The sequence below is a fragment of the Phocoena sinus genome, chromosome 20 (assembly GCF_008692025.1).
Source record: "Phocoena sinus isolate mPhoSin1 chromosome 20, mPhoSin1.pri, whole genome shotgun sequence".
Taxonomy (NCBI): Eukaryota; Metazoa; Chordata; class Mammalia; order Artiodactyla; family Phocoenidae; genus Phocoena; species Phocoena sinus.
The window spans coordinates 28,165,284-28,180,522 of NC_045782.1; the positions used below are offsets into that span (position 1 = coordinate 28,165,284).

At 49.8% G+C, this 15,239-nt stretch overlaps 1 protein-coding gene across 2 annotated transcripts; it reads right to left on the bottom strand.

Moving 5' to 3' along the window:
- Nucleotides 1-669: 669 nt before the first annotated feature.
- On the bottom strand, nt 670-14,681 carry LOC116745733 (heterogeneous nuclear ribonucleoproteins A2/B1-like). Of its 2 annotated transcripts, XM_032616743.1 has the most exons (3): nt 14,669-14,681; nt 13,759-13,763; nt 670-2,312 (listed from the first exon to the last, which is right to left on the bottom strand). In XM_032616743.1, the coding sequence occupies exon 3, from the start codon at nt 2,164-2,166 to the stop codon at nt 1,141-1,143; it is 1,026 nt and encodes a 341-aa protein (XP_032472634.1). In that variant the 5' UTR covers nt 2,167-2,312; nt 13,759-13,763; nt 14,669-14,681; the 3' UTR covers nt 670-1,140. The 2 variants fall into 2 exon arrangements, with proteins under 2 accessions (XP_032472634.1, XP_032472635.1); XM_032616744.1 differs by lacking the exons at nt 13,759-13,763; nt 14,669-14,681 and having other exon boundaries at nt 671-1,325; nt 1,446-2,363.
- Between the last annotated feature and the right edge of the window lie 558 nt (nt 14,682-15,239).

Below are 15,239 nucleotides of genomic sequence, written 5' to 3' on the forward strand. Positions count from 1 at the left end.
ATGACAGTAAAACCACATTTATCAAGGGACTTCTATGATGACAGATTCAATGGTCAATTCTCCATTCTTATTTGACTCATCCGCAACAGTTTAAGTCATCTGGTCACTCACTTCATGAAACAATTTCTCAGTTGCTTCCAAACACCTGAGTTTTCCGATCTTCCTCCTACGTCACCAGCTGTTCCTTTTCCATGTTCTTTCCTGGATTCACTTTTTCCCCCTTTCACAAGCTCTAAGATTGGAGTGTCCCTGGGCTCAGTTCTTGTCTATCCTCACCCCTCCTCTCTTTCCTGCTCTGTCCTCTTCTCTGCTCAGTCCTTCCTCCTGGGTGTCTTATCTAGCCCATGGCTTTCAGCACCATCCATAATGCTGCAGATTCCCTGTTTATATCTCTAGTCCAGAGCCTCTCCCCTGAGCCCAGGATGAATAAAGGCAACGTGTGTCTTCAACTTCCTCCCCTTTTCCCATGTTTCTCCCCACCTCTGTGGTTTCACTTTCTTCTCCTCATATTCAATTTATTCCTACTCCAGGGTAACTGGTAGGATTAAAGCATTAACTAGTGTCCAGCAGTGCCTTGCACATAATGGAAATATTCATCAAATGTAACTCAATGTCTCCCTTCAGGGCAATATTTTTTCCTTTAGAATTATTTTATTAAATCATACTTGTACAACAGCTTCTTAACTCTACACACGCACTTAAATTTTTTTTAAAGGAAAAACGTTATGTCTTATTACACCAGCTTTTCAAAACTTTGAGAAAAATCTTAAAAAAGGTTTCACATGTCATCTGAAACTTACAAATTTAACATTATCAAAGAAGGAATGCTTCTACACTCTTCCAAAGACCACTAGAAAGAAACAACAATTAAAAAGCTAAGAAACTGTCTCAAAGGCATTTTTTTTTGTTTTTTTTACAATCCTTCCTCCACAGTAAGGTAATGTTATTAAACAATCCATTCACAAAATGGCTCTCTGCATCTGCTCTGGTGTCTTCTGCCATATCACTGCATATTTATGCATGACTGAGATAAGAGTTTCCTTAACATTGTTATTTCGATAACCTGAAGCTGTTCTGTTACCTCTGGGCTCTCATCCTCTCCTATTTATACAGCAAAGCCCATGGTAAATAGGAAGAAGATCAATATCTTCTTCTCCCTCCATACCCCCCACTTCCTCCACCACCTCCTGGACCATAGTTTCCTCCACCATATGGTCCTCCCATGTTTCTGCTACCACCAAAGTTTCCACTCTTCATTGGACCATAGTTAGAAGGTTGCTGGTTATAATTTCCAAAATCATTATAATTTCTACTTCCATAATTTCCTCCTCCATACTTGTCATAACCACCTCTGCAGCCCCCACCCTGGTTGCCATATCCAGGTCCTCCACCACCATATCCTCCTCTTCTTCCTCCATAACCAGGGCTACCTCCAAAATTGCCACCTCCAGGTCCTCCTCCATACCCATTATAGTCAACCCCAAATCCACGACCACTTCCATATCCATCAGATCCTCCTCTGAAGTTACTTCCTGGTCCTGGTCCAAAATTTCCACCACCACCACGAGAATCTCCAAAACCAAAGTTGCCTCCTCTTCCACTTCTAGAACTTTGGATTTCCTGCATTTCTTGTCTAGATAAAGCCTTCTTTACTTTTGCATTATGACCATTGATAGGATGGTATTTCTGCAACACAAGCTTATCCACAGGATCATGGTCATCAAAAGTAACAAACCCAAAGCCTCTTTTCTTTCCAGACTGCCTATCGGTAATTATCTCAATGGTATAAATTTTTCCATATTCCTCAAAGTAATCTCTAAGATGATGTTCCTCAGTATCTTCTTTAATTCCACATACAAACAGCTTCTTCACAGTGACATGAGCCCCTGGCTTTCCAGATTCCTCTCTTGCAACAGCACGTTTTGGCTCAACCACTTTCCCATCAATTGAATGAGGTCTTGCGGCCATGGCGGCATCAACCTCAGCCATGGATGAAAAAGTTACAAAACCAAATCCTCTTGATCTTTTGCTTGCAGGATCCCTCATTACCACACAATCTGTAAGTTTTCCCCACTGCTTGTAGTAGTTCCTCAAACCTTCTTCTGTAGTTTCAAAGCTCAAGCTACCAATAAAGAGTTTACGGAATTGTTCCTCTTCTCTCTCCATCGCGGACTCAGTCGCTTCAGCCCGATTTCCCGCAGCCGATCGAGATGAGAGAGATCTCCGCGGACGCACACGAACCGGACTCGTCCTGGCGCTGTAGTGAGAACTGCCGCTGGTCGAGAAACGACACCGCTAGGAGCACCTCCACTCTGGACCCGGCGCTGCTGCTGCTGCTGCTACCGCTACCGCTAGAGCCGCTACCGCCGCTAGAGCCGCTGCCGCCGCTTTTCTAGAACCTTCCCCCGACTAACGACTCCTCCCCTACGTCAGGACGTTGCGTAAACGCCCTAACCGCCGCCAATGGCGGGAACGCTCTACGACCTCCTTGCGCCAAGTACGTGCCCCTCCCCCTTGCGGCCAGTCCAGGGCAATATTTACGTTTGGCCTAAAGGCGAAGTTATACCTCTTTACTGATGAAATTTCAGATACAGGCAGACATGGTTTCATCCTAATCAGGCCTGGGATGGAAATGGGGGATGTGTGTGGATTTTTTGGAGTGAGAGGCTTTTTCAGAATAGCTCAGATCATGTTGATCCCTGACTCAGTCTTTCTATGTACTTGGCATTCTTCTGTCTTTTTTGGTCTTGTTGTGGTCAGGATAAGGTAAACTGGCTGGGGAGTGCAGCAAAGTTCCACCTGAATTTTAGTGGTTCCTGTCTGGTTAGGGTAGTCCCATAGTTAGATCACGATAGTGACAAGCTGTGGATTCATTTTCCACTGAGCTTTTCAGAGAGACACTGTTCTTCAGCCACTGACTAAATCCTTAACTTGGCCAAAAATGGTAGATATTCCAGACCAAAGATGCAAGTTAGACCTTGACATTTGGCTGAATTATTGTTGAAAGTTTTACATGTCAGAACCTCCATAAATAAGAATGTAATGCTTCCTCCCCCCTCTCCACTTCACAACGATAAGGTGAGACTCCAGGAGGTAACAAGTCTGTGAAAGTCAGGGGCACTGAATCAGTCCACATCCTGTCACTCCAGGCAGTGAGGATAGCTGGATGAAGGAGCTGTTTACAGGGTTCAGACAAGCGACAAGGGTGAGGATGCCAGGGAAGGTGGTAACGAGTCCCAGGGACCAACAGCTACAGGGACTCGCTACTGCCTCCAGGCTGAAGGGGAAAGTGGGAGTAGTGACCAGAGCCCAGGGGCAGCTGCAGCTAGGAGAGGGCCTGGGATGGGAGTCAGAGCCAACCATCAGCCCAGCAGCGGGGGATCTGGCAGAGTAAACATCCCAACCTCCTGCTTCCCGTCTCTTGTCAATGCCTCCCATTGGCCAAACCCAGCTAGGAGCCTGACAGCGAGGGAGCCTCTAGGTATAGACCACACAGGTCGGCCTCCTGGGTCTCAGAGCAGGGTCGAGAAGGCTGGAGGGTGGAGCTGGAGGAGCCAGTGGAGAATATCCTGCGGACTTGTTCCGAGTAACAACCACAGGAGTAGAAAGTATGAGAAGGCAATGTTCTCCAGGTGGATGGTTCATGACCGCGCCCCCCATCCCCAACAGCCAAAACCACTAAAGCTGATGTTCTACTTCCAGATGGGGTATGTGATGTTGATTTTATGTGTCAACTTGACTGGGCTAAGGGATGCCCAGATAGCCAGTAAAACATTATTTCTGGGTGTGTCTGTGAGGATGTTTCTGGAAGAGATTAGTATTTAGAATCAGTAGACTGAGTAAAGAAGATTTGCCCTCATCAGTGTGGGTGGGCATCATCCAGCCCAAGGAGGGCCCGAATAAAGCAAAAAGGTGGAGGAAAGTTAAATTCCCCCCTCTCTTCTTGAGCTGGGATGTCCATCTTCTCCTGCCCTCAGACATAGGAATTCCTGGCTCTTGGGTCTTCGGACTCCAGGACTTATACCAGTGGCTCCCTGGATTCTCTGGCCTTTGGACTTGGACTGAATTATACCAGCATCTAGCCTTCCTGGTTTTTGAGCTTGCAGACGGCAGATCATGCAAATTCTTGGCCTCCATAACCATGTGAGCCAATTCCTACAATAAATCTCATATATATATATATATATATATAAATCCTAATAAACCCCATGGGCTCTTTCCCTGGAATACATAGCACTAGAATAATTTATATGTATATGAGACTAGAAGTCTGTTTCCCCAATGATGCTTATGTGACAGGGACAAGGTTTATTGAAGTGTGTGAGTACTCTAAGAAGAGTTCTGGCTCAACTTTGATAAAGATCTTTTGGGATGTAGAACTGCGAGAATGAGTGGGAAGAGAGCCCAGAGGAAATGGAACAGGACCTAACACAAGAGATTAAATCACCCTCCATAATAAAAAGCTCCAGGGACTTCCCTGGTGGTGCAGTGTTTAAGAATCCGCCTGCCAGTGCCGGGGACACAGGTTCGAGCCCTGGTCTAGGAAGATCCCATATGCCGCGGAGCAACTAAGCCCGTGCGCCACAAGTACTGAGCCTGCGCTCTAGAGCCCGTGAGCCACAACTACTGAAGCCCATGCGCCTAGAGCCCGTGCTCCACAACAAGAGAAGCCACCGCAATGAGAAGCCGGTGCACTGCAACGAAGCGTAGTCCCCACTCCGGCCGCAACCAGAGAAAGCCAGCCCACAGCAATGAAGACCCAACGCAGCCAAAAATAAATAAATAAATTTAAAAAAATCAATTAAAACAAAATAATAAAGAGCTCCAAAAGAGGGGAGACATTTGGGTGCTGGAGAGAGCATGGGAGCTTTTGTCATACAAAATGCTCTTGAGTAGCTAGGGATGTGAGAGAATTAGGGAGGAGAAAAGGGGGCTTTAGAAAAACTTTGCAAAGTGTTTATATCTCTTCAAAAGATTTAAATAAATAATTGGATTTTTTGAAAAAAAACATCACTTTCAGTTGCTGAGCCATGTTTCTTTATATGAGCTCCAAACAGTGCCAGAGCCACATGGGACCTGAAGTTTTGGAGTTACACTAACAGACCTTCTGGATGGTACTGGCAATAGAGGACTGGCCCAAAACCACTCCACATACCACATTCTCGATCCTCTGTGATGTAGCACAGAATCCTGGGAACTTCTGAGGACTCAGCTTCATTCCAAGCTGTCGTACCTTACACAGGATCACTGGAAAAGTGAAGGGATGACCATTTCACTCTTTGTAGAGAGGCCAGAGAGGATAAACACGTCGTTCATGATCGTCCAAGCTTTCTAAGGAGGAAAGAGGCATAACCCCAGCTCTCTGACTCCCTGTGTGGCCCTCGTTCCACTCAGCTGACTGGCTGCAAGTTCCGTTGCCTTCCCTTTCTAGAAAGTGAAAATCCATCTCCTCTTTCCTTCCTGAGAAGGCCCAGGCTTTTGCCCAGGGTCTGTGTGGGACAAAACCAGAGCCTGAGCTTCTATAAAATCATTTCTTTTGAGTCCTTCATTCTTTTCTTGAAAGCAGTTTAAATGACAGAGGAGGCTAAGCCCAAGGGCTTGGAGGTCTGAGCACTGAGGCAAGCCATCTGTACCATGTTCTGAATTTCCCAGCCAGGCAGCACTCCAAGGACAGAGGCTCTGATCAGGATGGGATGTTTCCCAACGTGGGCTAATGAGATGTGGGGACACATTGACTGAGGGGTTCTGGAAAGAAGCTTCCACTTTCATTCATGGAAACTATCAGAAAAGCAGCTTGCTCTCTCTCCCGAGAATGAATGGAGGTGCATAGAGCTTTGGCGGCTGCTGGCGACCACGTTGCAACCTTGAAGGCTGTGAGTCTTAGGATGAAGTGGACACTGTGGAGGAGGGTGGAGAGACCAAAGGAGACAAAATAGAGCAAATGAATCAGGCTTTGCATAAAGCCCAGCCACCTCAAACTTTTTTTTACCGTCACGGACCAGTAGATTCCTTTTATTGTTTAAGTCAGTTTGAGCTGTCTTCTGCTATTGCGATAAAGGTCATCCATCCTCCTGATACCTAACGGCAGCTCAGACTTTGTACTGCAGGCTGAGGAATGGAGAGGCACAGTCTGGTGTGAGATCCTGTCCTGACACAGTGATGTGTCACTGCATCACTGGGTTTTGACCCTCTTTCTTGGGGAGGGAGGGAAGGTCAGGCAAGTTAATCTTGCAGCTCGGGGCGAGGGGGTAATGTGTTAGTCATTCAGCAAAGACGCAGCTGAAAGGAAGCCTCGTGTGCTTGAACGTGACCCCCTGGAAGCTCAGAGGGCAGATCCAGGTGGGGCAGATGTTCTTTGCCTGGGGTGACTGGACTCCTAGGAGAGGCGCCAGAAAGTCCGTGAAACCCTGAAACTGTATGGGAAATTTTGTGTGTGTATGTATTCACCAGGTTTTCAAAAGGAAAGTATGACTGCTCTATGTTTAAATGGTATAAAGCCCTCTAACGGCCCCCTGCCTGGGTTTCCGCTTGTTGTAAAGCAGGAGTGACTACTTCTCTTCCTTCTTACTCTCCAGGAGGGATCGTAGATGATAGATAAACCTATTAGAAATTTAAAAAAAAACAATCAGGGACGGTGCCATGCTATTGGGAGAGGAGAGCAGGGGGCAAGTCCTGAAGAGAGAAACTCTATTCAGATGTGAAGATAGCCACGAGCTTAGGTGAAGGAGGGCAATGAAGATCAGTCCTGCCCTCTCTATAGGAAATCCAGGTACACGGATATACGTGACACGTACCCACGCAAGCCACACACCACGTGTGCGTATGTGATAACAGCACTTGCATTGTCTGATGGCTTTCGACGGGCATTTCCGTAACACTTGCCTCAGACAGATCATGGCACCTAGGTCTCACACACATGTTTCCCCCGGGGTTTAGAGAGTGCAGTGCCCAGGGTTATTCAATAAATGGTGATGCTGCAACCCAAATTCAGGTGTTCGTTTCCTCTCCTGGGGCTCTGTCCTCTACAGCAGTGGTTTCTAAACCTGACCGATCAGCCCCAGCAGCTGGATGCTCCCCTACCATGTCCAGTGTCTTGGGCTCGGCTCCAGCCCTAGAAACTTTGATTCAGTATGAATGGGGCAGGGCCTGTGTACCTGCATTTTTGGAAACATCCCAGGTGAATCTGAACATAACTTAGGTTTTTGGACCAATTGCTCTCTATAAAGAGAACTGTGTGTGTGCATGTGTGCATGCAGGTATGTGTGTGTATGTGTGTACACGCGTGTGTCCTCCCACAAGCAGGCCTTGCAAACCTGTAAAGTAGGTACTATGTCTTGGATGCCTCTCATCTCCTCTTTCAGGGCTCTTCTACCAACCCTTCGGTCATCCTCCCCGATGTCTCACGGTTCTTTTGCTAACCCCTCATCCGATTGTAACTTAGTCCCTTTTAGGGGTTGGCACATTGTCACAGTAGACTCTTAGGGATGGATAATCACTCAAGTTCAAAAGTGGTTAATCTCTAGCGGTGGCATTTCAGGCTTTGGGACGGGCCAATGGATGTGGGAGATGTTTTAGGAGGAGAGATGTCTTATCACCGCTGTGCGGTGGTTGTGTATTTGCCACGGCAGCTCTCCACCACAGAACTCCCATGTGTATATCATACGCTTGCATGTATACTGTACAAATGTAGTACTCACAAAACTCTCAAAATAAAAAGTAAACACATATAACAAGCAGGTGGATTTTTAGAACGTGCAACCTGTTTTAGGGAAAAAAATTATGAAGGCATTTTCAGTGTTGAGTCTCATCATAAGACATCCTCTCGAAGCTGGAAGAGAGGCATGCAGAAACACGAGTTTGTCATGGAAATGCCGACAGGGCTTCAGCAGAAGGATGCTCACAGGTGCAGCTTGGAATGGCACAGCCTCTCGTGGCTTATTTACAACCCTGCACACTGAATGAATTCTCTTTCCCTGGTTCCTGGTCCCTGGAAAGTCAGCTGGCCTTCAGGGGCCTGGGGGCTTCTTACCAGAAAGGTGGCTGTGTTTCTCTGGGTGGTGGTATTCAGACTTCTGGAGCAGGGAATTGAGGGGGTCTTAGGATCAGGTTCACATCTGGGAGAAGGGCTCCTGGAGGGAGTAGAGAAAGGAAGGAGGGGAGGAAGAAGGGAAGGGAAACATACTGATTCTAAATGCTAAGCACTTCTAGTCTCAGAAGCTTCTAGCATCATCTTCATGTCTTTATCACCACCAGCTGTAACCCAGTCAGTTATGAAATGTTATTTCCAGGTAACAGGGAAGGAAACAGAGTGGGAGCTTACACCTGCATCCTTGGGGAGACTAGGTGGCCGGGTGGTGTAAGGATTAAGAAGCTGACCCTGAACCCACCACTTCTGTTGATGCCAAAGCCCTCGAGCAGGGCACAAAGGCCTTCCCTTGACAGCAGAGAAAGCTGGGAAGGCAGTTCCTCCTGGGAGAGGCTGTGTAGCGACCATCCTTGGGTCTGTCAAGGGGTAGATCACTGACCACAGACCCTGTGCTGTGGGCACTGGGTCCCTGAAGATATGGGCTCTTTCTTCTTTTAGGCTGGGCCCCAGGAGTCCTGGCAGGAGCCAGAGAAAGCCATCAGCTGCTTTAGGGAGCCCATGGGCAGGACCTGCGAGGCTGTGGTGAGGACGGTTGGGAAAGGGAAAAGGTGGCTTCTGCCTAGGGGAAGTTTCCATTCGGTGGGGAAAGTGTTCCTTAGGGGCTCCCGATCCAATACAACAAGAGCTCTGCACACAAGGAGTCCAAGGGAGACAGAGGAAAGAAGGCACAGTCCATGCATTCCAAGGGCTCACAGTCTGGAGAGAGAAAGACCGGTTTCTCCCATCCTGGCCACAGCCTGTCCCACCCTGGAACGTGGCAAGAGCTGGGGTGAGATAGACCCCCCAGCCCTCTCCTGCACACCTACACGGCCTCAAAGCATCCTCTTGCAGCCCTTTCTGTCAGAGCTGCCGCTCCCCACGCTCCCCCAAGCCCCCAGGCCTGCAGCTTTGGCCAGGCCCAGCAGCTCTGCTGGGAGGCTGGTTTGCAATCAGGGCTGCTCCGACTGGCCCACCTTTCCTTCCCCACCAGGAGCCTTGGGAGCTTGGGAGACATTCCAGCGCTGGCTCTGACATGAATTTGCTGCTCCGTGCGCCAGGCGATCAGAGCTGAGTCCTCTCCCTTTTCCCTTGGAGGTGTTGATAGTAACAGCAGAGCCGAGCTGCCAAGTTGGCAGGAGAGCAGAGCGACTGTGCACTGCGGATTGAGGGGGCGGGGAGCGGCAAGCCGGCGGAGGGCTGGGCCAGAGAGACAGTTTGTTTATCCTGAGACCGAAAGGGGTCCCTCCGATCTGGCAGCCAGCACCTTGCACGAGGAGGGGAGACTACAGAAGAAGGTGGAGGCCCCAGGGGAGGCCTGGGACGGTGGTACGGGGTGAGCCATCTGGGAGGCTCCCAGGAGTAGGTGCTGCCACAGTCTGTGGGAGGGACCTTCTGGCTGGGCCCGAAGCCACCAGCCAGCCTGGTCCCCAGAGGGAGGATAGAGATCCACCTTTGTTCCTGCTGTGATGAAGCAGCTGTGGAGTTTCCAAACAGAAATGGACCTGGGGTGGGGAGCTGGGGAGCTGAAGCTGCTTCCTACCAAAGAGGACCTTAGGAGGGTACCCATGCTGTCAATCATATGGACCCGGGGCAAGTCGTCTGACTTCTCTGAGCCTCAGAGATGAGTATTTATATACTTCAGAGCTTTGTGTGAGGCTTCAATACAGCAGTAATAGCAATAACTTACCTACAGCTTACTGTATGGCAGACACTGTTTGAAGAGCTGTATGTCTGCGAATGTACTTAATCGTCCAATGACTCCATCAGGTGGGTGCTATTATAATTCCCATTTTATCAGTGAAGTAACTGAGGCCCGGAGAGGTTAAGTGACTTGCCCAAGGTCACAGAGCTGGTGAGTATCAAAGTTGGGCTTCAGCCCAGTCTTGTGTCACTTAGGCCATGTTCCCAGCCCTTACACAAAACTGCCTTCATAATGCAACGGAGTTCTCAGCGCGGTGCCTGGCACAGAGCAAGTGTTTGTAAATGTGAGCTCTCACTGTGACTCCCCAAGAGCAGCTCCAGACAGGGGATCCAGGCTCCTGACATCCTCCACAGGGACTCCATGGGGCCCTAAGGCTGTCTTCCCTTCCATCTTTGGTTCGTACTACCTCGCTTATCCTAGGGGGGAAGATTCCTCCTTTGGCGTGAGAGCCGCTGGCCTTCCCTCTCCCCTCGTCCTGCCTGCCTGCCCACCCGAGGCTGAGCAGAGCGGAGTGGAGCAGAGCAGAGGAATTCTCAGCTCCCTCTAGGTACCCTCAGCCTGCAAAGAAAACATAGTCTGCTGTGTCTGCTGCCAGCTCGTCTCTGGTGACAGCCATAACCCATTTGCTCAGCTCCAGCCCCAGCCTGTGTTGTGAGTAGAGCCGGGAGCTGGACCTCAGTCTCCTGGGCCAATCACTTCAAGGCTGGGCCTTGGGGGCTGGTCAAAGGGAAAGGCAGACCAAATGATTTCTTGAGGCCGTCTTGGCTCTAAGAGCTATCTATGCCTGAAGGTCGGTGTGCTGCGTTCACAGCCTCTTCCTAGGGTAGGAAGTCCATTGTGTAAATGTGTTTCCCATACTTGACTGCCGTGGGGGAGGAGGGTCATTATCACCGCCTTGCAAATTAGTAACCAGCTTTCCAAGACAACTAAACTGTGCTACCGGCCACCTCTTAGGAGATACCAGGGAATGAATCCTTTGCCACTTTCTGGGCAGCCAAATCTGCCTCCAGTCCGTCAGCTGTGACGTAGTCAAACCAGAGCCAAGAGCCTGGACTACTGACTGCTTCCCAGGCCTGAGTTCCCCCCTGCGACAATTAGACCGCAGCCATGATGGGGGAGAAGGACTGCAGAGCAGATGTCTCGAAATAACACTCTTCTGCTTATGTGCGCTGGGAAGCGTTGTGGGTACATTGGCTACAGATTCACATCCTAACTGTTTCTTTCACGTAATGACTGCTGACAGGAGGAGACCAGGTGGGGTTGGGAAGCTGGGGCTGAAATTTTGCCATGGATAATTCAGGAGAAAATGAAATAGTCTACATTTTATACTTAGAACAGAGAAAGCAGGGATATGATGTCTGCTAGTTGGAAACCTTTAATTAAAGGAATGTTCAGTCCCCAGGGATCAGCTGGAGCACCGTGGCCAAGAATTATGAACAGAGAGGCTGTCACAACCCTATAACTCCCTTCTCTGCACTAACTACCCCAGCAACCCTTAGGCATCTTTAGGCCCGGGCCAGGGAGCTGGAGGGGAGACCAAGGCTCCGAAGCAGTAGACCGGTCCTAAGGTGTTGCAAGGTGCACCCAGAAGGCAGTCGCCCATCATCACACAGGGCTGACCACTGTCTTGGTCTTTGGGGTCCAAAATATCGAACTTGCTTTATTGGAGATTTGCTTCTTCCTAGGAGAAGAATATTCTTCTGTTGTAACAAAAGTCAGAGAGAGAAAGGGCTGCCTTGCAGTCAGCTTGCTGACATATATCGGTTCTGTAAAGTTACAAAGGTCTTTATCCATTGCTTCCAGAGATGCATTTACTCTGTCCGACCCTGAGGGGCTCATATACAGTGGATGACAAAGAGTCTGGCGGGGCGCGGTATAGAGGGGAGACCCCAGAGGAGTGGGGAGCCACTCCCTTCCTCTTGCTGCTGATTCCATTTGGTGACAAGCAGTAGGTCAGGAGGATGGTAGGAAGTCAGGAGAGGTGAGAAGCAAAGAGCTGGAGCTGAAAGAGAGGGAGAGTTTACTGGGGGTGAGAGAATGAAGGTAAGAGCCCCAGGGAACAGGGAGGAGGGAGACTACGGCCAGCAGAGGGAGGGCCTCCCCGGTGGGGATGGAGGCAGAGGGCACAGGCCCCAGCCCTGACCTTCTTGGATGGGGTACATGGCAGGCCAGCCTGGAGGCAGGGAGATGCCCAAGGTGGCCTGTAAGGTTTCCTTCCCTCTGGAGGCCTCTGTAGAAATCCAGAATGGGTGAGCAGAAGTGGGTGGAGGTTCGATTTTCCTGAAGAAGCCCTGAGCTGGAGACAGGACGCGTTGACTCTTTATTTACGAGGCTATCGATTCAAATGCAGCTTTTCCACAGGATCCCGAGGTCGCAGGAGTTGGGAGAAGAAACCTCTCACCAGTTAGCTTCCTTTGCCCTCTAGATACCAGGAGCTCAGATAAGCTGTCCCCACCCTCCCTTCATTCCTCCTCCTCTCTTCACCCCTTCTGCCTTTCACCCCTGTGCACCCTGAGGGTTGGGGGCTCCAGACAGCCCCTCTAGTTTCCTCTCTTTCTCAGGTCTGGCCATTCTGGGTTACTTCCAATATTTAGGGCACACTCCAGCACCCCAAATCCTAACAGCAGGGCATTGCTTCACTCAAGCATGGATGTTAAATTTCCAAGCTGTAAAAGACCTCTGAGATCCTCCCAGCAAAAACCTTTGGTTTTCCTGAGAAGGAACAGAGGCCAAGGGGAAGTCATTTCCCCAAAGTTGCGCAAAGAGAGTGGCACACCCCAGACAAGATCGCGGCCAGGCCTCCTGATTCCCCTGACGAGAACCCTTTGAGCTGTGCCACGTTGCCTCCCAGTCTGGCCCCTCAACCCAGAGGTGGGGGTGCCCCCTGAGCTGGGACTCACTCTCTGAGACCTTTGCCCCCTTTTGCAGTCTCCCAGCAGGACCTCTCCTAAGTTTGTTTTGACCTGATGAATCTTTGCTCTCAGTCTGCCCCACTCTGAAATAGGATTGAAAAAGTTCTATATAACCACAGAGGAAAGTGGAGGCTGCTGATAACGACTAGGAGTCTGCTCAGCTTCACCTGGCCTTAAGCGCCCTACATTCCCACCTCCCTCCCTACTGGCTATCTTTCATGAGGCCTCTCCCAGCCTTTGTAACCCAACATCAGCCTTCAGGTGGGCCGAGATGCCCACATCTACTCATCCTTGTGAAAGAAGATGGCTCTTCTCCCTCAGCCTTGATTCCAGAGCTCAGTCTGCCAGAGAGGCAGAAATAAGCCTTTCTAGGTGGGTAGAATACAGGAGACAGGCCAACACTGCACCAAGCCCCAGGGGCTGCCTCTCTATCTTTGGACACCCTGAAGTTTGGCCCAACTGAACATAGCTCTAAAGACGAGCACCAGGGCTTCCCTGGCGGCACAGTGGTTAAGAATCTGCCTGCCAGTGCAGGGGACATGGGTTTGAGCCCTGGTCCGGGAAGCAACTAAGCCCATGTGCCACAACTACTGAGCCTGTGAGCCACAACTACTGAGCCCACATGCCACAACTACTGAAGCCCAGGAGCCTAGAGCCTGTGCTCCGCAATAAGAGAAGACACTGCAATGAGAAGCCCGCGCACTGCAACGAAAAGTAGCCCCTGCTCGCCACAACTAGAGAAAGCCAACGCGCAGCAACAAAGACCCAATGCAGCCAAAAATAAATAAATAAATAAAATAAAATTTAACAATAAATAAATAAATAAAGATGAGGACCCTTGCTCGAGGCAAGGTGGGCACTCTGCCTTCTTAAGGTTGTCTATGTTATTGTACTTTTCCTTAGGTTCATTTCGGCATTCAGTGTTCCAAGGTTTAACCCCAACACGATTTACTGGCTTCATCTCTTCTTTCTTCCCTTCTCACAGGATGCAGCCAAACGGAATCCCATACAAGCACCACATTTTCTTCCTGTGGCCTGACTGTTCTGGAATGCCCTACGCTCCTGTTCCACATGTGCAGAAAACCCGTGTCCTAAGCCACTTTCCCTGATTCTAGCAGCTGACATCCATTGAGCTCTACCAGGTTCTGGACCCTGCACTTTATCTTCGCAATAACCTCAAAATTCTCCCCATTTCTCCATAAGTTACACAGCAAGTGGCAAAGTCAGGATCTGAACCCAGGCCTGTGGTCTCCAGGGTCTATACTTTCAGCCACTACACTTTATTACCTCTCAAGAAACAGTGACCCTTTCCAAAATTATCTTTCTCTTAACTAGGATTTTATCTGCATTTTCCTTTTCTCACATCGCTTTTTAAAATTTTTTTTTTGCGGTACGCGGGCCTCTCACTGTTGTGGCCTCTCCCGTTGCGGAGCACAGGCTCCGGAGGCGCAGGCTCAGCGGCCATGGTTCACGGGCCCAGCCGCTCCGCGGCATGTGGGATCTTCCCGGACCGGGGCACGAACCCGCGTCCCCTGCATCGGCAGGCAGACTCTCAACCACTGCGCCACCAGGGAAGCCCTTGCATCGCTTTTTGATTTTTGACTGCAACTACTTAGATCATATGCTTTCACTCTCTCACTAGACTGTGAGTCTTCAAAAGTAGGGCCTGGGTCACATTTGGTGTGTCCCCAGCATCGGGCTCAGTGCTAGCACATGGCAGGAGGCCATTAAATCTGTTTCCAATGAAAGAATGAATAAACGACCAACTGGATTTGAATCATAGTGAGGGCTAATGTCTGCCCATGGTGGAGCAGGGCGTTGGAACTAACTTTTCTAAAGGCCTCAGCTTCACGTTTCCTTTTTAAAGGCACCATGGGAAATGAAGGGAATGGAAGCGTTTCATAGATGAGTGAGAACAGGAACGCAAACCCCTGCGTGTCTGTAATCACAGAGCCTCTTCATGCCGGCTGCTGCTGGCAGCACGCTGGGGAACGTGTTTTCAGTTAGTTCTCCAGGTTGGGAACTGCAGGTACTACCAATTGCTTTGTGTGAGCTGACATGGCTGTGAAAGGAAAAGAGAGAAGAGGATAATAAAACCTGGGAGCGAAGGCTTTGCCAGGTGCAGGGTCTGCCCCGAGAGAAAGGGCCTCCAGCATGCATCCCACCTTCAAGACCCACTGGGCAGGGTGGAGGGGACTCTAGTCACCCTTTCTGTGCCAGACTCTTTTGCGATCAGGGACTCCACACGGAACAGCCCAGGGCAGGGTGGTCTCTGGCTGGGTTAAGGGCAGGGTCAATCCGCTGGGAGTCCTTCTGAGTTGAGAAGGGGTAACTAGAGGTTCTTGGGTGCAAGGCACTGGGCAGAGAACCTGGAGTGTGGGCATCATCTACACAGGGTGTGTGTTTGTGTGTGCCTGTGTGTTCATACTCTCCTGAGTGTGTCAGAAGCAGTGAGGGAACCCCAAATCGGACTGTGCTTCTTTCAGGCCCCCAAGGTTAG